The sequence below is a fragment of the Rhinoraja longicauda genome, chromosome 28, assembly GCF_053455715.1.
Source record: "Rhinoraja longicauda isolate Sanriku21f chromosome 28, sRhiLon1.1, whole genome shotgun sequence".
Taxonomy (NCBI): Eukaryota; Metazoa; Chordata; class Chondrichthyes; order Rajiformes; family Arhynchobatidae; genus Rhinoraja; species Rhinoraja longicauda.
Genome location: NC_135980.1, coordinates 10311058 through 10335726, shown reverse-complemented (window position 1 = coordinate 10335726; position 24669 = coordinate 10311058). Strand labels below are relative to the sequence as shown.

Genomic DNA, 24669 nt, shown 5'->3' with positions numbered 1-24669 from the left:
TGCTGACAAAACATTTGAATCCAATTCAAACTCTGACAATGCCCTAAAAATAATCCCTTCCGTCCACAGTAGCTATATTAAACCCCTGGACAAGGACCAGACCAATAAAACTTTTTTATCACTGGTGACAGAAGCGACTCTGTATCAGAATCGCCCTGGGAAAGCTTGGAATGTTATCGCAGAGCACTGATCTGATTTGCTAGTCGGTCGATAATTGACGTAGGAGATACCCGATGAGCGCTGTTCTTCCTTGCAGCGCTCAACCAATAGCGTCCGGCAACGCCGAGATGGGCGGGACTTTCCCCACTGGTCGGGTTGTGAAGTGACGGCAGGGAGGGGGGATGATTGACGTGTAGTTCGGCCAATGGGCAACGGGCAGGGCCGGCGGCCCCGTCGCCTAGTGACAATGGCGGTCGAAACACGGAGGAGCCAATAGAAACGGAGGACTGGGTCACAGAGGGCGGGATCACAGGTATGACGCACAGCGGCAACTCCGGAGTTGTTCAGAGGCAGGTAAACAAAATGGCGGCTGCCTAACAACTGAACTCCTGCAGGAGGGAGGAGAGGCGATGCTTCATGGAGCGGAGCAACAGCAGCCGGAGGAGCCCGAGGAATCAGAGCCGATCTTGGCGGCTTTCAGAGACTATCTGGAGATGGACGAGGTGGTTGACTACATCAGTGAGAACGACCTGATGGGAGTGGACACTTTCATCCACAGGATAGACTCCACCGACGTGATCTACCAGCCCAGGAAGAAACGGGCCAAGATAATCGGCAAGTACCTGATGGGCGACCTGCTGGGCGAAGGCTCTTACGGCAAAGTCAAGGAGATGCTGGACTCCGAGACCCTCTGCAGGAGGGCCGTCAAAATCCTCAAGAAGAAAAAGCTGCGGAGGATCCCAAACGGGGAGGCGAATGTGAAGAAGTAAGTGTGGCTGGAAGTGTAAATACTGTGCACACGATGAGGCCCAAGCAGCTCGCTGACTGCCGCACTGAGGAGGCCCAGGCAGTCCACTAACAGCCCGCACCCCAGTCCCTGCAGTCTACCCCCCCCCCCTTCCCTCCCCTCCCGCGCGTCTCTCTCTCCCTCTCACTTTGACACCACTCGAGCAATTCTTGCTCCTTCAGAAGGGTCATTGAGAGGCGAAGCATTGGTCCCTGTAGCTACAGTCTCCTTAGATGTTGGTTGGACTATTCCAGTTACCAGAGGAATGGTGCTGCTTTTGTTGGTCTCCCGTATACTAAATGTGAGAAGGGGCAACAAAACAATGTTCTTGGACTGGACTTTATACGTTGATAACATTTTGGGAATGGAAGGAGAAAATTGTAGGGAAATTGTACTTTGTTTGATATTATGAGACATGTTCATAAAGTTAAATTTGCACCATTTAGTTATTTTTAGTGAAACATCCACTTTTAGTGAAGTTAAAAAGTGAATCATTTCTAAATCATAATTGTCAGCTATTTTTTCCAGTAGTTTATAGTTAATGTTGGCTTAACAACAGTGAAAGTAATTGGGGAGTAACACTTTATATTTATGATTTTTTAAATAATATAAGTAAATTCAGTCGCTTGTATGAAGCAACCTACCATATTTTTTGGTGTCTAAAATATAGTCACTAAATAGCTATTTAAGAATTAATAATAATGCATGGTATTTTTTAATTAAATTGTTAAAGCTGCTGGTCAACTTTGAAGATTTTGTTTTGGTGTTGTTTTATGATAAACAGGAACATTTAATGCTGTGGTTTGTTGTTAAGTGTGCTTGGAATTTTTAAAGCATAACAGATGAAACATTTAATACGAGTCAAATACATTTAATTTTCCTTTGCCTCATACCACTGCTGAAATCCCAACAAATTGGTTATCTCCTGATGAGAATGTTCCAATGTTGTTTGAGCAGCCTCTCACTTTCCACCTTGGGCAAACTTCAATTTGACCAAAGCTCTTGTATGATCATCATTCTCACTGAGTCCTGTTCATTTATCATGTTTAAGCATGTTGGTCTATGTTAGCTCTTGAACTAATATAGGCTAGCTATTGTTTGAACTTCATTTTCATCTTTCTATTTAAATCTGACTGGCTTGAACTCTTCTGATCTCTGGAACAACTGCAGCTGTGTAATCCTTTGGGATCTCTGAATTCCTCCAGACTGGTCACTGACTTTTAAAAAATGCAGTTCTGTTTTTTTAAAAATGTATAGCTTCTGCTTAAAACAATCCATATGTTTTTGAATTTACTTAAACCCACCTCCAGTGTTTCTTCTGTCCATTCACACTATTTGTGTGAACAGGTAAATTCAAGATACAGCCGGGAAAATGTGTCAATCTTCAAGCACCCATTTACACTAATTCTAAATAGGTCCCATTTTTCCCCCAAACATTTTCTCAAAATATCCCTCGTATTCTGTCACTCACTTACACACCAGAGGCAATTTACAAAAGCTAATTAACCTATCGACTCGTGTGTTTGAGATGTGGGAGGAAACCGGAGCACTTGGACAAAACCTCCGTGGTCAAAGGGAGATCTTGTATCTCAATTTCAATGGCTACTATCCAGCAAGACATAGGGATAGAATACAGTCAGAAGAATCGAAAAGTTGCATATAAAATATAGATCTTCCATTCTGAGTACCAAAATACTATTAAGGTCATTTCCCAAATATGCAAGCTATATTGTATACAGAGATGCTAAACATACCAGAGATATCTGGAAACCAATCCAGATTAATCTTTCAACATTCACATCTAAAGAAAAGCCTGCTCAGGGAACAAGGCCAATATTGTTTGAGAACTGTGAAAATTGAAATTTAGGACTGAAACCAATGGATGTGTGAGATAAAAGTACCTAGTTATAGTGACAAAAAGGGGGAGAGAGTAGGTGAAATACGAACCTTTGTAACTTAAGTCATAGAGCCATGCAGCACGGAAACAGGCTCTTCAGCCCAACTCGTCCAATAGATACAACCACAAACTTTGCAACAAGATACATATAGGTAAGCTCAGAACATGCAAGGTGAACAAACAACATTAGAGCAGCACGGTGGCACATGCAGCAAAGCTGCTGCCACGTAGCTATGGCCACCCAGGTCCTTTCCTGATCTCCAGCGCTGTCTGCGTGGGTACATTATAGGAAAAGAACCATCAGCTTTTACTTTTGGAAAAACCCTTCCTGTAGCTTTTTTGGATTTTAAAGCTGTCAGGATTTTTTTTTAATAGACATGACCCACTCGCTTTCATGTAAGGCCAGTCACTGCTGAGGATGTGCTGCTGAGACCATGTCTGTGGACTTGGATGCAGAGGTCTGGGGAGATAAATCCTCTGTCAGCTCAGATATGTGTGCTGATGGTATCCTGAGGACAGATATTCCTGGTGGGGGATGAGAGCTACAAGTTCGGGCCCGCAGTCACCTGCGTTTACTGCTGTCGAGCACTGTTCTTATTTTGTTAGTTATTTGCCAGAACCTATATGCTTTGTCTAGGACTTTTTCAAATTCAAAAACTGTTGACAATACAACAAAGTATCCTCGATTTCCTGATGAACTGCTAGTTTGGTGGCTGAAAGGAAACTTTAATCTACTGGTGAAAGAATTGACAGAATAGCATGGGTGTGTTGATTTCTAAACTTCTGTTTATTGTAGTTTCCTTGTAAATATGCCTCTTCTGTACCTTTTGAAAGACATTTGGTTAAAAGCTCAATTCTAGGGTGAACAGGGCACATAAATTGTGCACCTTTTGGTGCAGCTCAACAAGAGGCCTTAACATGGTCAAGATGAAAGTACAATGACTCTTAGACTCAGAGATCAATATTGCTGTGTCAATCACATGGTCATGAATTGACACTTGAAATGTTAACCATCACTCAGAGAATTCCCAACTTGGCAGCAATTCACTTGCGCCTAATGCAGAAATTAGGGTATTATGTGCTGAGAAATATGGAAATGAACTTCAAGGTAATGTTGGCAAGCTGGTGGAATAGGTAGATAGGTGGCAAGCAAAATTTAGTGCTTAAAATATGAACTATTGCATTTTTGGTAGAAAAAATTGAACAGATATTGCAAACTAGGAGATACAATTCTAAAAGTGATAGAATAGTGATATGAGAATTTAAGAATTGGAGTATATGTGCACAGTTTATTGAAAATGGCAGGATGGGTTGGGAAAGTACACAAAGGCATACAGGAGTCTGTGTGTTAGAGCATGACAATCAGGATGAACCTGTTATCAACCCCTGGTTTGCCCCAACTGGAGTACCACATACAGTTCTGGGTACCATTTTCACTGAGGATGCAAAGACTGAAACAGCTCAGAAGAAATTTAGCATTATGATTCCAGAGATGTGGAACTTTAATTATGTGGAGAGGTTGGGAATGCCCTTGGAGCATGAGGATGTAAGGCAATCTGATGGGGGAATTTAAAATCATATTAAGTATATAGACAGAGTAGATACAACTCTCATTGTTGGAACAAATTTAACATTTAAAAAAACCCCATCAAAGTGCTGGACACAAGCTGCTGCTGCATGTAAGAATTTCATTGTTTCGTTTTGGGATGTAACAATAAACACTTGAGTAACTTAGTCGGTCAGACATCATCTCTGGAGAACATGGATACTTTTTATTTGTTATCCATGTTTTCCAGAGATGCTGTCTGACCTACTGAGTTAATCCAGCACTTTGTGTTGTTTTTTTATAAGCTGGTATCTGCAGTTCCCTTTTTTTAATAAAGGTTAAAGGTGTTTGACAAAAGAACCAAAAAATTACATGAGGAAAAACTATTTTTCCTATGGTCAATAGTAAGGTTCTGGAATGCATAGTGGCAAATTCCATTGGTATGCATAAATGGCAGCTGACTAGGTATCTGAAAGGGAAGAAATTGTTGGAGCATGGAAGAATAAGAGTAGTTGGAAGGCTCTTGCATGGAGCTGATTCAGGTTCAATGGGCCAAATTGTTGCTTATGCTGTAAATGTTCTTTGGTTCTGTTGTCACATCTATTCAATATGTTCTCAATGCAGTGTAAATGAGGAAAATAAGAGAGCCAAAGACACATGTTGTGCTATTCTGATGGTAGTTGTGCAGGAAAATAAGGTGTTGCTTGTGAGTCTTGGCTCTGTGAAAATAATTGAAGCTAATCATTTTTTTTGGTGTATCCCTCCTGGTAACGATGAGCTTTTGATCAAACAATTAATGTTTGATCAAATGGTTTTAATACAATATAACATTAATGAATAAAAATACATTTTCATTTTAGTTTAATTGCATTCCAAATTACATTAGAATTTAGTTAAGCTCTGAGTATTGAACAAGACTTGCTTTGCAACATGCAAGACGAAGGAGCAAAAGAAGAGCAGAAAGAAATATCCATCAATGGCACATTTCTTGAGATGCATCTGTGAGCTATATTGGTCAAACATTTTCTTGCTAACATAAAAGCTATTTGGTCCATTGATTCGATGTCAACTCCAAGTAGTCGAATCCCATTCCTGCACTCTTCCACTTAGCCCTGAAAATGTTCTCCGAAGTGTCCTGTAAACATTGATTCTTTCCATTATCCTTCTGCCAGTGAAATCCGGGTCATAGCTATTTGGTGTAGTTTTATTTAAAAAGGTGGTTTCTTCGCTCATTCCCTTGTCCTCTTACTTGCATGTAAGGGGAACTGCCACAATTTTCAACATTTGCTTGAGAGCCAGCTTCTGAAATGTTGGAAGGCCCCATGTTTTTAGTGTGTTGAACCATTTATTGCTAGAGAGTGCTGTCATCAAGCAGGGGTGTCTTGGTAGAAGACTGTTATTTTGCAGATATTACTGTAATGATGTTGAATGTGTACTACAGCTTGGTAAATGGAGGTGTTGGTGACTTCAGGTGTTGGATGTGAACTTCCTCCTTGTGCCTCTACAGTCTTGGTACATCTAAAGTGCTGTATGTAAGGGAGGTTCAGGTTATAGATCCTGGGATAATGAAGAATGCACATTTATTTCCAAGTCCAGATGGTGTACAAATTGGGAATGGCTGTGCAATTTGTAGGTGGTAGTTTTCCTATGTATATGCTACCCTTGCTTTCATTGGTGGAGGTCTTGGATTTGAGAGGTGGTTTTAAAAGAGCATAGGTGAGTGAGATACATTTTGTCCATAGTGCACGCTGCAGCTACACATTGTCAGGTTGCAGAGGATAAATGTTTGCCATAGAGCTGTGGGTGCTATGCTGTGATGGTGCATTTGATAGCAGTGAGCATGTTGAGTTTTGCCAGTGCTGTGCTCATGCCGGCAAGTTGTGAAGATTCCTTCATGCTCCTGTCTGCTGCTTTGGATGGTGGAAAGCCTTTTGGGTGTTGGATGGTAAGTCAATTGCTGCTGAACACCCAATCACCATTTGCTGTTAATGTTGTTAAAGATCTTTGTAAATGATTGACGCACTTGCGACAAATTAAAAGGTTTAGATGGTTTATCTGTGGTTCCCTGAGGCTGATCTGATCTGTCTTGTTGGCATGGAAATCATGTCTTTATGATGCACGTCTCTTGATTCACAATGTTGGCTGATACCCAGTTGGTGCTTTTTTGGATCTCAATAAGGGATACTGATCTCCATTTGAAGTCTATCATTGAAGCAAGACCTTGGGAAGATGCAGAAATGTCCATGTTTTTACTTTGTAGTATAGAACACAAAAAAGTACAGCACAGGGACAGGTCCTTCAGCCACAATGCCTCTGTGCTGATGCTGAACTTGAGGGCAAGTTAAACTAATCTCATTTGCCTATATGTGATCCATACCCAGCGTATCCATGTGCCTATTTAAAATAGAAGAAGGGTCCTGACCCGAAATATGGCCTTTCCATGCCCTCCAGAGATGCACCCTGACCTGCTGAGTTACTCCAGCACTCTGTGTTTTACCCAACATTGCAACATCTGCATTTCCTTGTGTCTCCTGCCAATCGAAAAGCCTCAAATGCTACTATTGTACCTGCCTCCACCACCACCCCCAACAGTGCATTCCAGGCACCCTCGATGTATAGAAAGAAACATACCTTACCCATCTCCTTTTAATATGTGCCCCTCTCAACTGAAGGCTACCCCCTCAAGTCTTTGACATTTCCATTCTAGGAAAAAAGGTTCTGCCTGTCTAGTCTATCCATACCTCTCATAATTTTATATATTTCTCTTGGGTCTCTTCTCAGCATCCGACGTTCTAGAGAAATGCTTAATGGCTAATGGTTATCCCGTAGTCAGTGAAAACAACATATCTGGCCAGTATTGCACCAATGGTTGTCCCTTCCTTATACTGTTTACTCTGCAAATCTGTAAAAGTATTTTCTGTATTGCAAGAGTATGGCAATGGCTGTTAAGTGCTTTGAAATGTTTAAAACTGGTATTACACAAATGTTCTTTCGTCAAGATAGATGTTCCAAGTGCATGAAGGTTTTATGGAATATCGATGCATTTGTTTCAGACTTGTATAATATAATTTTTAAGGAAATTAATTTAGACATTTCAAAAATCAACATATTGTAATGGAAAGAACTTTGGACTGTGTAGGATTTTGATAAAGAGAAATTTATCTTCTAGAGGGATTCTTTATTTTCATAATTTGTTATAATCGGTAAAATACCGACTAGTCACTCTGACACTTAATAATGATTCTACGTTAACAAAACCAGGTTTGTCTTCAGCAATGCTGATTACAGTTTTCATTATAACCTGATACAGATCAAACATGATCAGTTTAGCCTTCATCGTTTAATGATTTAAAAAAAATAGACATGTTAACCTTCTTTGACAGCTGCGAAACTGTATTAATGTAAAGCTGATTTTCTTTGACCCTGATATTACAGAGCATAGTGCACTGTACTTGAACTCAATAAACTGTTCTTGTTTCACAATTCTATGACTGTATATAAATATCCTTGTTCCCCAGGTCTACTGTATATTAAACAAAGTAAAACTAGTTCTATGCAATGAGGTAGGGAACAATTAAATATTTAAATTTTGTTTTGCTGTTTACATCAGCATTCTTCTGATTTTTTTCAAACTTGTTATTTGTATTCAAACAAGGAAGCTTTAAGTAAAAGTTAATATAGGGAAATTTTAAACCCTGGTTGGGGACAGAAACCAAGGGCGTGCTTGTACTGTAACTATGACTCGATCATTATTGTTTGGATATACAGCAGTTAGCTTTGAAATGTGTCAAGCAATATATATTTTTATATATATATATATATATTACTCTACCATTTGATACTTGAGCCGTAAACATAAACATCCCGAATTCTCTTGTAACTTCTTGACCGTGGCTTTTAAGTACCCAGATTAAACTGGATTTGTCACCATACTATTCTACAAACAGTTAGATTGCAAATCAGCCATCGAATGTTGGAGCAGGTTTGAGGGGCTCAATGGCCTGTTCTGTGCTTAATCCTGAATTTTGACCAAGATTGTCATCAGTGTAGCACTGCATGTTATTACTTCCACTTATTTCATAGCTGCTAGAATCTTTGTGCATCTGGTCTTTAACCACAAAAATCCTGAGTTTCAACCTTAGTTAACCGTATCCTTTTTGGAACTGATTCATATTCCCATCTTCATTTCTATTTGCCTTCATTTGTTTCCTGTTCCAGTTATTTCAAGAGTTAGATTTTCATATCCTGCTACATAAATTCCAGCCTGAATCTTTTTCCCTTTATTCTTCTGATATCTTTTGCAAGCTCTCTTCAGCCCACCACCACTGGCAGAGGCTTCGTTTTCCTCAAACCACTTACTCTTCACTGGTTGATTTTAAGGTCTTTCAAGTGCTTTTAGATGCTGTGTGCTGCTATTTGCATGTTAATAGAATTGAATTGTCTATTAAAATTGCAAGTTGTCTTGTTTCAATGGCATTTACTAGAGCATTAATTGCTGAAGACAGCTGAAGTATTTTCTCTGAAGTGGAAGTGAGCACAATTAAAAAATAAAATAAAAAAATCTTCAGATAACCATGAGATATTCTAAAAGGATGAAAAGCCTTTAAGGGGGTAAAACTACTTTAGTTTTAAGTAAAACTACTTTAATATTTCCTTTATGTATTGAAGGAGGCCACATGCCTCTGAGTGTGATGGCTTTCAGAGCAATCTAATTCCTCTACTTCCCCAGGCTGACTAACAAACCGCCACCAGCTGCCAATGCTCGGGTTAAATTAGTGGCCTATTAACTTATCAACTAACACCACTCGGTCATAGAGAAAACATGCAAAATCCACATACTAAACAACAGAGATCAGAATTTTACCAGAGCTGTGGCAGCTATGAAACTTTGCAGTGCCACTTTCAGAAAATTTCCCATACATTTTCCACTGATTTTCCCATACATTTCCCACTGCAGGCAGTTTATCTGACATCCCCATTTGAACATGTAGGGACGACTGAACTATTTTCATACAAGGTATTTGCAGCAGGCAGAGAGCTGAAACATCTAAACAGTTTGGTTGGATTAGCCTTTTGCAAATACTTTTTCCAGCACCAATGAATTGAGAAAGGTATTTTTTGATTTAATGTCATGAATTATTGTGGTGTTGCAGCAAATACACAAAAGATTATTCATAGAAAACATAAGGTGACAAATTATTTGGCCTTGCCTTGTTATCAGACAAGTGTTAAGCAAACCAAAAAACAATGGGCAAAATAAGGGCAGGCTTGAGCATGTAAAGAAAGGGAGAATTGGTCTGATAACTGTTGGCTTCAGAAAACAACATCTTCCAAAATGGGCCTCACCCACCTTTCTGATTTCCTCAAATGTTGTACATTAGGTTTTCAGTGTTTATGTCGAGCAATTTGTCAAAGCAGGAGAATAATTCTCCCTTAGTAAGCCAGGGTATATTGCATTAATCATTAAGTACTGCTTTTGCTACTTTTATCTGGATCAGACTTGTTAATTTTGGATCTGAAACAAGTGCATTCAGATGTTATTTTTGCTTCAATTAATTTTTCAGTTATGACAATGTTAAATTAGGGTAGTTTCTGTAGCTTGAATTCCTTGGCCCAGGAACAAACAGAACACCCCAAAATAACCTTTGGAATTTAGGCCATAAACATTTATGAATTTTTTAAAACTCGAGTAATCCCAGACCGCAGGATTACATGATTTGATAATGTTGCTGGTTTGTTTTCAGAGTTGTGTTGTTTTGTGGTCTTGCAACAAGAAATTCAGAGCTTCTATCATGTTGATTGTCCTCTATATCTATTTCAGGTAATCAGTAGGCCATATTGTGCACAGTTATTTTGGGTAGAAGTACACGATTATGGTCTGAGTATGTGTGAATATATAGTACCTAAAGTGGAAGGATAAAATTTTGTTTTTCATAATATGCTCAATTTTCCTCAATACCAAGCTTTGGTGTGGGGCTGATGAAATTAATACCCTTTTTTAAGAAACCAAGGTAAGATGATGTGAGAGGTAAGATTTGGACGAGAACATACAGGGCAAAATTAGCAAGTTTGCTGATGATACAAAAATGGGTGGTTTTGCAGATAGTGAAGATGGTTGTGAAAGATTGCAGCAGGACCTTGATCGATTGGCCAGATGGGCTGAGGAATGGTTATTGGAATTTAATACAGAGAAATGTAAGGTGGTGCAATTTAGGACGTCTAACAAGGGCAGGACCTACACAGTGAATGATAGTCCTCTAAGGAATGTTGTGGAGCCGAGCAGTTGCAGAGTAGAGTAGAACAGCGGGATCTAGGAGTGCAGGTGTATGGTTCCTTGAAGGTCGAGTCGCAGGTAGATAAGGTGGTCAAAAAGGTTTTTGGCACATTGGCCTTCATCAGTTAGAGTATTGAGTACAGAAGTTGGGAAGTCATGTTGCAGTTGTAGAAGACGTTGATGAGACTGCATTTAGAGTATTGTGTTCAGTTCTGGGCACCATGTTATAGGAAAGATATTGTCAAGCTTGAAAGGGTTCAAAGAAGATTTATGAGGATGTTGCCAGGACTGGAGGGGGTGAGCTATAGGGAGAGGTTGAGCAGGCTGGGTCTATATTCCTTGGAGCACAGGAGGATGATGGGTGATCTTAAAGAGGTATATAAAATCATGAGAGGAATAAATCGGGTAGATGCACAGAGTCTCTTGCCCAGAGTAGGGGAATCGAGGACCGGAGGACATAGGTTCAAGGTGAAGGGGAAAAGATTTAATAGGAATCTGAGGGGCAACTTTTTCACATGAAGGGTGGTGGGTGTATGGAACAAGCTGCCAGAGGAGGTAGTTGAGGCTGGGGCTACCCCAATGTTTAAGAAACAGTACATGGTTCGGACAAGACCAAATGCAGGCAAGTGGGACTAGAGTAGCTGGGGCATGTTGGCGGGTGTGGGCGAGTTGAGCCGAAGAGCCTGCTTCCACGCTGTATCACTCTATGATGTCTACAGACACAAAATGCAGCAGTAACTCAGTATCTCTGGAGAGAAGGAATAGGACCGCCAGTATCTCTGGAGAGAAGGAATAGGTGACGTTTCGGGTTGAGACCCTTCTTCAATAAGGGTCTTGACCTGTAACTTCACCCATTCCTTCTCTCCAGAGATGCTGTCTATCCCACTTAGTTACTCCAGCATTTTGTGTCTATCTTTGGTGTCAACCAACATCTGCAGTTTCTTCCTTCCACATGATGTCTACAGAAACCTGTGGAAGTTTCCTGGCTTGAAGAGGCATTTAGTCTAGGTTGAGTGATTTGATGAGGAATGCCACATGGTGATGAACGGATTTTATTGTGTTAATAATGAAAGCCAAGAACTCAAACTAAGTAATTTTAATAGTATTTCAAATATTTACTTTAAGATGCAGAATATTATCTTTTTTCCCCATCCTGAAATCTTCTTTGTATTTAACTATTTACTTGCTTGTAGAAGAATTTTAATTCTCAAGCTTCACATGGTGTCTTTTTTTTTGCAATTTGTTGATCTATTTGTTCTTTTCAATTTATTTTGCAGCAATATTAAAATAAATGACCATAGTATGGGTTTTGTGGACTAATGTTTAAATCCACCTGTGGATTCCTCTAAATTTAATAAGAATGCAAATAGCCATCAGACTACTTGAAGCAAGAATAAATAGAGAAATCAGAAAAATGTGTAGGACAGTAGTAATTGATTGTTTGGGATTCTTCAGAGCAGGAGAACCTTCTCGGCAAGTGGCTACCTATTCCAAGTACATCTATTCCAACTTCTAAAACATTCTCAGGCAGCTCTACAGAATTATTTTGCAGAAAATTGTTTTTTTTTGTCTTTAAATGTAGGTAACATGAAACACTTTCCTGTAAAGCCTTGGAGGACAAAATAAAACCAGTTTGTTGACTGGATGGACAGAATAATAATGACGCTGGTTACAGACCTCTGCATGCATCCCATTTCTATTAACGTACAACGACCCCAGTTTGCTATGTTAATTCATACTTTTATGATTATTGTGTAGAGTTAATTTTAAGACGTAATAAATCAGCAGAAAATGTGCCAACTGACCCAGCTTCACTGTCGGCGCATTGTAGAATACTAACAATGAGGTTATTTAAAATCAGTCCCTTGGAGACATTGACGGTATGTGATGCTTTCTGTGGAAAAATAAGTGATAAATAAGCAGCTAAAAATATTTTCAAACAAAGTATGTAATAAAGTTTATTTTTCACGACCCTATCCCAATTTATTAGATAATCAATACCATATTAATTGAAAACCCATCACCTTGAGTCAAAGCATGCAAGGATGGTAATGATAGAAAATCCAGATAAATGCTTCTTCTCTATAGAATACAACAGTCCAAGCAAAACATGAGAAATAAACATATTTAAATCAAAACCTTTTCCATTTTCATTTTTAATAGTTCTCGAATAAATGAACCTTTTTGAAGGGCATCTGGATGCTTCTTTTTTTTGCATGATCTACTGGGATCAATGATTGCAGAGGCATTGCAGAGACAGGCTACATGAGAATTGTAAACTGCAGATAAGGCCTTATTGCCTAGTATTTATAAAATTGTGGATGCTCAAACACCATTTCGAAAACTTAAATTGATATTTAATAGGCAAAATGCTGGTTTATTTTACTTTTAAAGAGTTGTTCGTTTCATAATTGTAGTTGTCCAGCATGTTGGTCAAACACAATCCATGACTTTTTCTGAATGTTTGTCAAATACTTTTGAATGTGGAACCTCGTCTGTTTTGACTTGCAGATTTGTTTAGTTTCAACCCTGTCCTGATACAGTAATGCAATATAGAAATGGTCAGAAACTTCCCAAACCAAATATTCATTTTAGTTCACCAGGCATTTCTCTTTGTATACCAATTACTTACTAGAATGTTCTTACAGTTCCAGGATTTGTGACTATACGTGCGTTTGTTCTGCTGTTGAAACGCCAGACGCCAAATAAACTTGGAAGGCTCTTGACAGCTCTTTAATTTAATTCTGTCTACTTTTCCCTCTCGATGGTGTTGCCCAGCTGGAAGCCTAATTCGAGAACAATATTCAATTTCTCCTTTACGTTTGTAATATGTATCAAAAAAGACTGCAATATATTAAGCATGGTGACTTGCAGTTCCTTGGGATATTGGGCAATATGTATAATATTGTTCTGCACATTCATTTTATGAGCAATGGGACAGATTAAATATAATTGCCTTCCCACAATGAGAAGTGTCGGCACAGTCCTTGGTGCATGTGGCATGCTTGTGCATGAAGACCACTGACTGCACAGCAGTGATCTTATTTGAAGTAGAATGCTCATTCTAAGTACATAAGCTTCAGAAATTGCATGGGCCTTGATCAGAAGGGCAAAAGTTAAATTTCTTTCCTTGCATTAAGTAATAAGGCCCATCCTTTCTTGTATGTACATTCCAGTGCTTTTGGGGAGTCTGCCTCTGAATAATCATAACATCCTTTGGATCATTTTCTGGTTTGTTTTGAGTAAATGCCACTTGCATTATGAGAGAAATGCGAGGAGGAGGTTCCAAGAAGAACCACATGCTCATCAGTGGCAGAGGATAACATATAAATGCCAAGGACAGTGCTGAAATATTTCAAACCATGTCGAGTTGGCAGTGACGAAGAATATTGCCTCCTGAAATCTCCACCATCTCAGAAATTAGTCTTCAGTCAATTGGATTCGCTCTACCTAATACTAAGAAACTGCTGAAAGCACTATATATAGCAAAGGTTATGAGATAGCATCTCAACTGTAATCTGAAAAATTGTCCATCGGAACCTGCTGGCATTGTCTTTAGACAAGGTATAACACTGGCATCTGCCTGATTAAGTAGAAGGGAAGTTGAGGGTAGTAATGATCAACTATGGTCGTATTGAAAGGCAGGGGAAGATTGAGGAGCCTTGTAGTTTACTCGCACTTCTTTTGTGTTTTTGTGTTAATTGTCTGGTCTCAGCACATTTTTGTAGTAGTTTGATTTGGAGATACTGTATGGAAATGGGCCCTTTTGCCCACCCATTCACACTAGTTCTGTTATCCCACTTTCACTTCCATTCACTGCGCTCTAGTGGCAATTTAGAGGCCAATTAGCCCGCAAACCTGCACGTCTTTGGATGTGGAAGGAAACTGGAGCATCTGGAGGAAACCCACATCACAGGACGAATGTGTAAACTCCACACAGGCAGCACCTGAGGTTAGGATCGAACCAGGTCTTGACGCTGAGTGACAGCAGCTCTAACAGTTTTTGTCACTGTGCTGTGCAGTGTGGCTATGTTCCTTAGGATAGTATCCTAGGCCCATTCATCTTTAGTTGCTTTGTCAATGACTTTTCTTCCATCATTGTGATGTTTGCACGGTGTTCAATAGTATTTGCAACCACTTGGAAAATAAAGCAATCTATGACTGCAAGTAGCAAGACCTAGAGAACATTCAAGAATGGGTTGATATTTGACACTTGTGATACACAAGAACTACACATCAACCATCTCCGACAAAGAATATGATCACCTTCCTCTTTCATTTAATGGCGTTGCTATAACTGAGAACTCTGCATCGATGACTAATAGATCACCAATGACCAGAAACTGAACTGGACAAGCCACAAACCATGTGATTTCAAGGATAGATGCTGAGAGCAAACTTGGGACTTAAATATGTGTGGAAATTGTAAGCTTGCTGATATCTGTAGGAAGATTTGCCAGCAGTTGCATGTACAACTCCTGGCAGTTTCTCTCAAAATCTTGTTTTGTGTGGGTATATTTCATTTTCTGTGTTCAACCGCGTGCTGAAACTACTTTGTTATGAATATAGGGAGGATGTTTCCTCTTATGGGACAATATATATCTGTGGGTCACCATTTAAAAAAATTATGGGATTGTTCATTTAAGACAAATGAAGCAAACCTTTTTTACTCAATGAAGGTTATGAATTTTTGGACTTCTTCCTAAATGGGTGGTGGAAGTGGAGTCTTTGCATATTTTGATGGCTGATCAAGGCACATCCATGATGGAGGCGAAGGGTTACCACGGATCGATAGGAATGCAGAGTTGCTGTTCCAATCCAGTCACTCGTGATCTTATTAAATGGCAGCACAGGCTTGAGAGGCCTAGTCTCCTACTTGTGCACCTAATTTTTATGTGTTTTACTTTATTATAGTACACTTTATCAGTAAAAGTTTCAATAAAATCCATTAATGGTGTACAGAAATAATTTCTTGTCTGTGTATAATTTCTTGTCTGTTGTCCGTAAAAGTTGGATTAAAGCCATCCGTTGGCTATCAACAACCATGTGTTTAGGAATGTTGGTTTGGCTCCTGTTCTATTGAAATTTTAAGCATAATTCCGAGTGTTTTATAACTGTAGACAAATGAACTTATTGTTTTGCTTCAAGTGGTAAAGAAAATTGTCATGACCAAATAGGTAGAGTTGCAGTAGAAACACAATGAATATGTATATTCAGATAATATTATCAACCACGGACAAAATATTAACCAAGAAACTTGCGGATGCTTTTTTCCCTCATTTTTTGTCCTTAAGCACTCCTATTGGGAAGATTTGAATTCCTAATGCCAAGATAAATGCTCACTGCAAACAATAGTTTTAGATACTAGACATAGAACAAAGTTCAGTAATGTGATTATAAGAAAACTGCTATTTATGTGGTAGAGTATAGTTTTTTGAAAGACTATGCATTTCTTTAGCTCTCCCTGTTTAGTTTTAGACTGGTTTTTATTTTCAATTTTGCTTAATCTTTATTTCATCTTTATTCTTTGCTTCCATTTTATAATTTTTGGCAGCTTTATTCACCTTCAAGAATCTAATAATAAAACACATGCAGCATTCACCCACTCACTGGTGGTAATAATGGAAAATACCAAGTATAAAATACAGCATTAACGAATTGCATTATTTACCTGGACGGTGGTGTGTGACTTTTTCTACGCCAAGAGTGAAACTTGAGCAATAAGAATTGTGAAGTCATTAACGTTTTTCACTTTCTTTGCAACGACTTATTTGTCCACACTACCTTTCTGCAATTTGTAAACTTTTCCAGTCATTATTACGCAAATAATTTACTGAAGCGAGCTAACAGTTGTATAAAACTGAATCAATGTCCGATGTCTACATTGATTTTATGTGCTAATAGAATGATTTTCTACTTTGAATGTGACAGAGAATTACTATTGGTCCATACACTTTTTTTAACATTATAAAACGTAATGTTTTTCAACTAACATTTCATACAGACTGCATATTGCAATGTTCTGATGCTTGTCACAACATGAAGATGATCATTTGCAGTGATATCCATTTGGCTTATCACTTGACCTTGGCTTTTCAAAAATGGGCAGGGGCAGCAAGAGGATCTCTCCATTAATGAAAGGTTGAGTTTGACTTTCTTCCTTGAGGAAGAAAACAGGACACTTGCAAAAGACTAGAATTTTGTGCTTGGCTAATTGTTTTCATTATTTCCAATGTGAATTTTAAGGTGTGGAACTCTATAATTTTAGTTAACAGCATGGAAATAGCTCATTTGGCCCACCGAGTCTGTGCTGACCAACGATCACTCATACACTGGTTACATATGTTATTCCCAATTTTGCATCCTACACACTATATCAATTAAACTACAATGGGAGGAAATGGAATGTGGGAGGAAATCTGAGCACCCGGAGAAAATCCATGTGGTCACAGGGAGAACGTACAAATTCCAAACAGACAGCACCCATAGTCAGTATTGAATCCAAGTCTCTGGTGCTGTAAGACAGCAACTCTACCCACTGTGCCACCCTAATGTGGCCTAAAAATTGAATAAAATTGCAGTACATAAATCGAGAGCTTTTGCTTAATGTTGCTAGTGCACTTAGTATGTTTTTTAAAAAACTATTGGGAATCCATACAAGCCTCTGTGCTATTTCAACTCAATTTCCAGTTGTTGATCGTCGTTGAGGTACAATATTAAGCTACAATATTAAGGTACAAGGTTATGCTTTATAGGAGAGCCCAGCTTTAGGCTGTTGGAGTTCATAGAAATTTACTCTTTATAGAATTCGCAAAATAAATCAACTGTGTATTTTTTCAACTTCTTGACGCATCCAGGATTATGAGCCTCACATCAGAGGTGGGAAACTATTTGAGAGGATTCTTCAGGATAGAATTTACTTGCACTTGGAAGGGAATGGATTAATTAGGGACAGTCAGCATGGCTTCGTCTGTGGCAGATTATGGATTATGAATTTGAGTTCTTTCAAGAGGTGACAAATGATCAATGAGGTTAGGGCAGTGGATATTGTTTACATGGATTTAGCAGGGCATTTAATAAAGTCCCTTGTGCTAGGCTGATCCAGAAGATTAAGATTCACATGATCCATGGTGACTTGTTCAGATGAATTCCGAACTGGCTTACTCGTAGAAGACGCAGGATTGTGGTGGAATGCGGGTGTTCTATGGGGAGCTGTGCTCAAGTGATTTTTTAAAACTGTTTTTGTGATATAAACGATTTGGATGTAAATGTAAATTGAATATAAATGTTAGTCAGTTTTCAAACAGCATTAAAATTGGTAGAATTGCAGACACTGAGGAAGGCTGCTACGGGATATCGCTGGATTATCGATCAGATGGACATTAATCCAAACAAGTGTGGAGTGTTGCACTTTGGGAGAACATATGTAAGTGGTAGATATATATTTAATGGTAAGACCCTTAACAGCATTGATGTATTGAGGGATCTTGGGATCCAAATTCATAGTTCCCTGAAAATATCAAGATAAGTAGAAAGAGTGGTAATGAAGGCATATGGTATGTTTGCCTTGTAATAATCTGGAAGTCATGTTGCAGCTTCATAAAACTTTGGTTAGGCCTCAGTTTGAGTATTGTGTGCAGTTCTGGTTGTCCCATTACGGGAGGGATGTGGAGGCTTTGGAGAGGCTGCAGAAGAGGTTTACTAGAATGCAGCATGGGTTTGATGGTAGGTTGGACAAACTTTTTTGGGGAACGCTGGAGGCTGAAGGAGACCTGATAGAAATATATAAAATTATGAGGGGTATTTTTATCAATAATGGCATTGATGCTATGAAGACATTTTGGCATAGATAGAGTAGGTTCTCCCAAGATGGAAATGTCAAGGATTAGAGGACATAGCTAAGAGAGGTAGCCTTTAAAGGAAATTTGCAGCACAAGTCTTTTTTTAATATAGAGAGTGGTGTGTGAGTGGATTGCACTGCCAGGCGTGGCGGTGGAGGAAGACGCAATAATGGCATTTTGAAGGGCTTTTGGATAGGCATGTGAATATGCAGGGAATTGAAGGATATGGATCATGTGCATGCAGAGGAGATTAGTTTAACTTGGCATCAAGGACCTGTTCCTATGCTGTAATATTCTATGTTCACTCATTACCTCGCTGCTATTACTGTACAGCTTCTGGAATAGGATGGGCCTTCATGAAGGCTCGCTTGGGCAGCAGATCGCTATGAACCTTGTGGCCTGCCTCCATATAATGCAGAGTTCCTCTGGAGTTTAACTGCTGCCTCAATACATTATGTTCATCTGCTTTGTATAGCTTGGCGTTGTGACATTCCTTGTTTGCTTACTCTCCATAATATGCCTGACCTTTATACTAAAGTTACAAGACCTATCACTGGTGGAAAGCTCGTGAGGGCAGATTGTTGGACTGCTGCCCAACCTTCAAGCCTTTTGCAACATTCAAGGGAGCACTCTGATCTTGCAATACAGAAATCTGAGCTTCCACTTTGGCACCTTCTGTATTCATGGTGTAATGGAAGCTGAAAACGTAATTGTTGAATTATCATTGAATGGATGGAGTTGCCCAAAACCTCTGTGCTGCAATGTTTGGGCATGATTGGTCCTGGATTCTATTCGACAGGACATCCTCTTCTAAACAGGCTCATTGGAGCCATTCAGACTCGACATATCTGAAATGCCAGATGTCTCCCTCCTCATTCCTTCAGCAATTTTAAATAACTATTCTGCAATCACAATATCATATTCTTTAGTCATTTATCCATTCATCTTCCTCCTCCCAAGTCATGCCGCCACCCTACTCAACTATCTCTCTGCTTTTTTGTTTCTGCCCCTGACTACCCAGTTCTGAAGAAGGGTCTCTACCCGAAACATCACTATTCCTTCTCTGTCACTGTCACTGTCAGTTGACTGTCACGCTGAGCTACTCCAGCATTTTGTGTCTACCCAGTTCTGATGCTGCCCTGATCTGATCTGGGGTTTTTTTTTAACCTTTTTGTTTTGTATCAGGAAATGTCACTTTCCTTAGTTTCAGCTCCATTGTCTCCATAATGGGGTCTTCTGTTTGGCAAAACTGTTTCCCTATGAGATAGAGATGGTATAGCAAATTCTGATCCTGCTGGCGAACTGCCCGAGTGCATTGTTTTTCTGCGAAAGAGAACGGGAAATGTTTTTGAGAAAGTCATGGTATTTGGCTGATGTTGTTGTGGTGCAAATGTTGGCAATATAAGCAAGCTGTAAGATTTAAAGTTTAACGACTTGTGCTTTGGGTGGGCCGTGGAGGGTATGAATGTTCAGTAGAATTCCTATTTGTGATTGTTGATAGCTGCGAGTGTATGTAGTAAGTGGCACAATTCATGGAATTTGGCCCTGCATCCATTAGAGTTGGCAACTTTCCCTTCTGTTATACATTCCATTGACTTAGTTTCATCATAAGCATATGAATGGGAGATGGGCTTCACAAAGTATTAAATGAACAAGTGGACTTTTCTACCCGCTTAAATAATTTTGAGGAAATGTTTGTGGATTCAGAATCTTGAGTTGTGTCTTCAATTTTTGTATTAAATTTTCAAATGGGTTTGATCGAGCAAAAACAAACATTGGCAACGACCACCGTTTGGTTTGCCTAAATTAGTTGGAAAGGGCAGTAAAGTAATTCAAATAAAATTAGCCAACATCTTTGTGGAAATTTTACTCATCAAGACAATACTGTGGCTAATAAGAATAGGAGGAGTAGATAGCAACGATTCTGTTTATAATCCCCCTTCTATGCCTCAATTGATCGAATAACTGAAAGAATATAAGTAGCGTTTAAAGCCAATGCATTGTGGTACATGGAACGCGATATAATGCATGAAATTGTTAAATATCTACCTTTTATGAAATGTTTTGTTTCTAAACCTGCATGTTGCACTGTTGGAAGGTATGGAAGAACCATAGTAACTGAAACCATGTGGTTTTAATCCCTTAAACTACATCTACCTCCCTGCTTACATGTATGAGTAACCATGGTATGTGAGACATTCCAGGATTGCATCCATTGTAAACTTCATGACTAGTTTAACATTCTTGTGGAATAAGACATTCTGTTACTGCTCTCTTGTGGCATGTAAAAGGAACTGTTGATATTTTTTTTACTGGACTTTATGTATAGCTTAGTTTAAACTAAATGTGCATAATTGCCTTTGAACTGGAATGTAGTTCCAGAAAGAAAACACTAAAACATATTTTGGAATGTTACATTTGTTAAGCAAATGTGGGAAAACTTTTAAAATCAAAAACATGTCCATTGCAAGGGAAATGGGCATTTAGTACAAGTTTCATTTAAATTTGGGCCCATCTATTCCCTGCTTTTCCCCTACACTCAATGGATGGTCATTTAAAGCAACAAAAGTCCAAGTATTTGGGTCCAGAATTTGGAAATGAGGTTATTTTTACTCTTTTAAAAATTATTCATAGTATTTTTTTCCTTGAAGAATTACTTTTCAACTTTGCATCATAATTCCTTATGGTGAAAATGCGAAAAAATATATGACTGTCAAACACCATCCCTATCTGAATAAAGCCTTGGCTCTCAGACACCTTCCTACACTCTGTAATCTTCCATCATCATCCCTAATCTTCCTTATTGTCCGGACCCCAAACCTTTTCAGCTGGAATGGTGATTTGTGTTGTTTTCAATTTGTACGCTATTTGCTGTTTCCTCTGCAATAGGAAAAACAAAAACCCATTGACTTCTGTGAAGAACATAATTCAGCATTGGTTGTCTAAGGCATTAATTTCCTGCCTTCATTTTCTATTGTGTTCCAATGGAACTCTAAAAGCCTCTAATCTTCTGCTTGCATGCAGTACGAACATCGGGGATGCTGTTGAGTTTTAAAAAAAGTTCAGCTCATGGTTTTGCTACTACTATTTACATCACCTCTTGTCCCATTTGTTTCTTCCGGGGAGGGGGGGGGGGGGTACTGTTTTAGTTTTATCATTATCCTTTTTAGTTATTTAATTTATTTCTACCTTCTACACAATCATGGGCGTTGCCATTTGTTATTTCCTCCTGGCTTCTTGTTGACCCCCTCTTCCCTGCTTTTGTGCTTTCTTAACATAATAGTTTTATCTTTTTGTGGTTACGAAATGTCAGTTGATTTTGTTACATTTAAGGGCTGCACTGCACTGGCATGTAAATTGTGAATTCCAGATAACAGCCATTAAAGGGAAAACCCCTAATTTATGTAGTTTTTTAGCCAATGCCACCATAACAATCAATTGCTCATTGAGCTTCCTTATATGTGAGAACTTCTGTTTTTGAGTATATTGCAACAGTAGCCACACTTCAATTTGGAGGACTTGAAAGGTGATTGCAAAAGCGATTAAATCAGCCTAATTTTTCTGAACAAAATGTTGTGGACCTTTAAAATGGAGCTTTGAAAACAAAAACAAGTTTCATCGCCTCAAAACAAAAACACTGAAACATTGATTTTGTGGCAGCATGTCAGCAACTGCTTAAATACTGTCAGTTTGCTACGTAACTGTGACCAACATTGACATTTCCACATGAACTTGGAAGTCCCAGAATGTGCTCAAGTGTCTGTTTTTAGTCATAGAGCAACTCTGCATGGAAAGGGGCCCTTTGGTTCAACTTGCCCACGCTGGCCAAGAACCCCCATCTACCAACACTAGTCCTATCTGCCTGCCTTTGGCCTATATCCTTCTAAACTTTCCCTATCCATTTCTAAACCTTTCCCATCCATAATATTTGTAAATGTACTTTGATATCAGGGTATTTATTCACAAAATGCTGGAGTAACTCAGCAGGTCAGGCAGCATCTCAGAAGAGAAGGAATGGGTGACGTTTCGGGTCAAGACCCTTCTTCAGACTGATGTCAGAGGGGTGGGACAAAGGAAGGATATAGGTGGAGACAGGAAGATAGAGGGAGAACTGGGAAGGGGAGGGGAAGAGAGGGACAGAGGAACTATCTAAAGTTGGAGAAGTCAATGTCAAGAAGTTGATATCAGGGCATCCACACTAGGTAAGTACAAAGTTGGATTGACTCCAAACTGCCTCTGCTTGCCACTGACACTGGGTGAATACATTGATACTGCTTTAACATGAAAGGCCATGAATATATTGATACTGCTTTAATGTGAAGGACTATGTAAACCTTTCTTTTAAACTTTATCTTTTTGTTTTCAGGGAAATCCAGTTGCTCAGGAGCCTACGACATAAAAATGTAATCCAGTTGGTAGATGTGCTATATAACGATGAAAAACAAAAGATATATCCTTTTTCTATGGCTGAAAATATTTGGCATTATATTCTTCGGTACATTTAGAATCAAAAGTGTTTTATTGTCATGTGTCCTGAAACGGAACAATGAAATTCTTACAACAGGAGTACAAATTCTTACAATAGCAGTATACCTTTGCAACAGGTTGTACAGTAAGTTAAAAGTTAATGTGTAATCTGAGAGATTGTTGATTCTTTAGTGGATTAGATCAAGTAATGGGTTTCAATGTACAAAATGATTTTGAAACCATACAACTATTGGCTCTTATACTTGGAGGTAGAATGATATTTGGCTTAATTAACCAAAAATGTTCACTAATTTCTTGTGTATCAAAATGCCAAACATCATGGTACCTTCAACTAACTTAAGGGTTTTTTTTCCAGGTTTGTTTTGTAAATGTGTTCCATTACATTCAATTGATCACTAGATGTTGTTAACTTTTCAAAACTTTTTTTAAAAATCAGTTACATTTATAAAGATTAATTAAAAAATATACTGAGTTGCCCTAGCATCTGTTTTGATGACTGAAGGCATTGCCAATGTACAATTTTTCTTAAACATTTTTTTAAGGGTTTTCTTTTTAAAAACCTAATTTTTGTCTTTCCTCTGCAAAGCAACTACATTTCTATCCAAATCAACAGTGTAAAGATCTTGTGTAAGATCAGTAAGCAGATTTAAACTAAATAGCAGTGGGGGGGGGGGGGGGGGGGTTGACAAATTTGTAGTATAAAGATGGAGTTAAAGGGGAAATGAGTTCAGGAAAAGTTACAAAAGTCTCCCGAATTAATGGGAAGGAAAGTTTGAGAAGGTATAAGGGAGTAAGGTCAGGGGCAATAGTGACTGGTGTGAGGAGGGGGGGGGGGGGGGGGTGGTGAATACCGAACTTAAAGTGTTGGAAATGAAAGCGCAATGTATCAGAAATAAAGTGGATGAGTTTGAGGCTCAGGTAGAGAGATTGGCAAGTTTGATGTGGGAATTACAGAGACATGGCTGCAAGAGGACCAGGGCTGGGAACTGAATATTCAGGGAACTGAATATACGTCCTATTGAAAAGACAGACAGGTGAGCAGAGGGGGTGGGGTGGCTCTGTTGGTAAGGAATGTAATTCAGTCCCTTGCGAGGGGTGACATAGAATCAGATGTGGAGTCGGTATGGATAGAACTGAGGAATTGTAAGGGTAAAAAGACCCGTATGGGAGTTATCTACAGGCCCCCAAACAGTATCCTGGATATAGGTTGCAATTTGAATCAAGAGTTAAAATTGGCATGTAACAAAGATAATGCTATGGTGGTTATGGGAGATTTCAACATGCAGGTAGACTTGGAAAATCAGGTTGGTACTGGACCCCAAGAAAGGCATGTGCTACTGGACCCCAAGAAAGTAGTGCCTCCGAGTTGGATTCTTAGAGCAGCTTGTACTGGAGCCTACCAGGGAGAAGACAATTCTGGATTTAGTGTTGTGTAATGAACCAGATTTGATAAGGGAACTCAAGGTAAAGGAGCCATTGGGAGGTAGTGACCATATTATAAGTTTTAATCTACAATTTGAGAGGGAGAAGGAAAAATCGGAAGTTTCAGTATTACAATTGAGCAAAGGGGATTATGGAGGCATGAGGGAGGAGCTGGTCAAAGTTGACTGGGAAGAGACCCTAGCAGGAATGACAGTGGAACACCAATTGCAGGTATTTCTGGGATTGATACAGAAG

General features: G+C 39.0%; 1 protein-coding gene across 3 annotated transcripts in view; it reads left to right on the top strand.

Annotated features, from left to right (window-relative positions):
• Window positions 1–497: 497 nt before the first annotated feature.
• stk11 (serine/threonine kinase 11) overlaps window positions 498–24669 on the top strand; it is a 94542-nt gene continuing 70370 nt past the window's right edge. For all 3 annotated transcript variants that reach the window (XM_078424044.1, XM_078424043.1, XM_078424042.1), the window contains exons 1-2: window positions 498–925; window positions 22871–22954. In XM_078424044.1, coding sequence (XP_078280170.1) covers window positions 570–925; window positions 22871–22954 — 440 coding nt within the window. In that variant the 5' untranslated portion in view covers window positions 498–569. The remainder of the gene's footprint in view (window positions 926–22870; window positions 22955–24669) is intronic.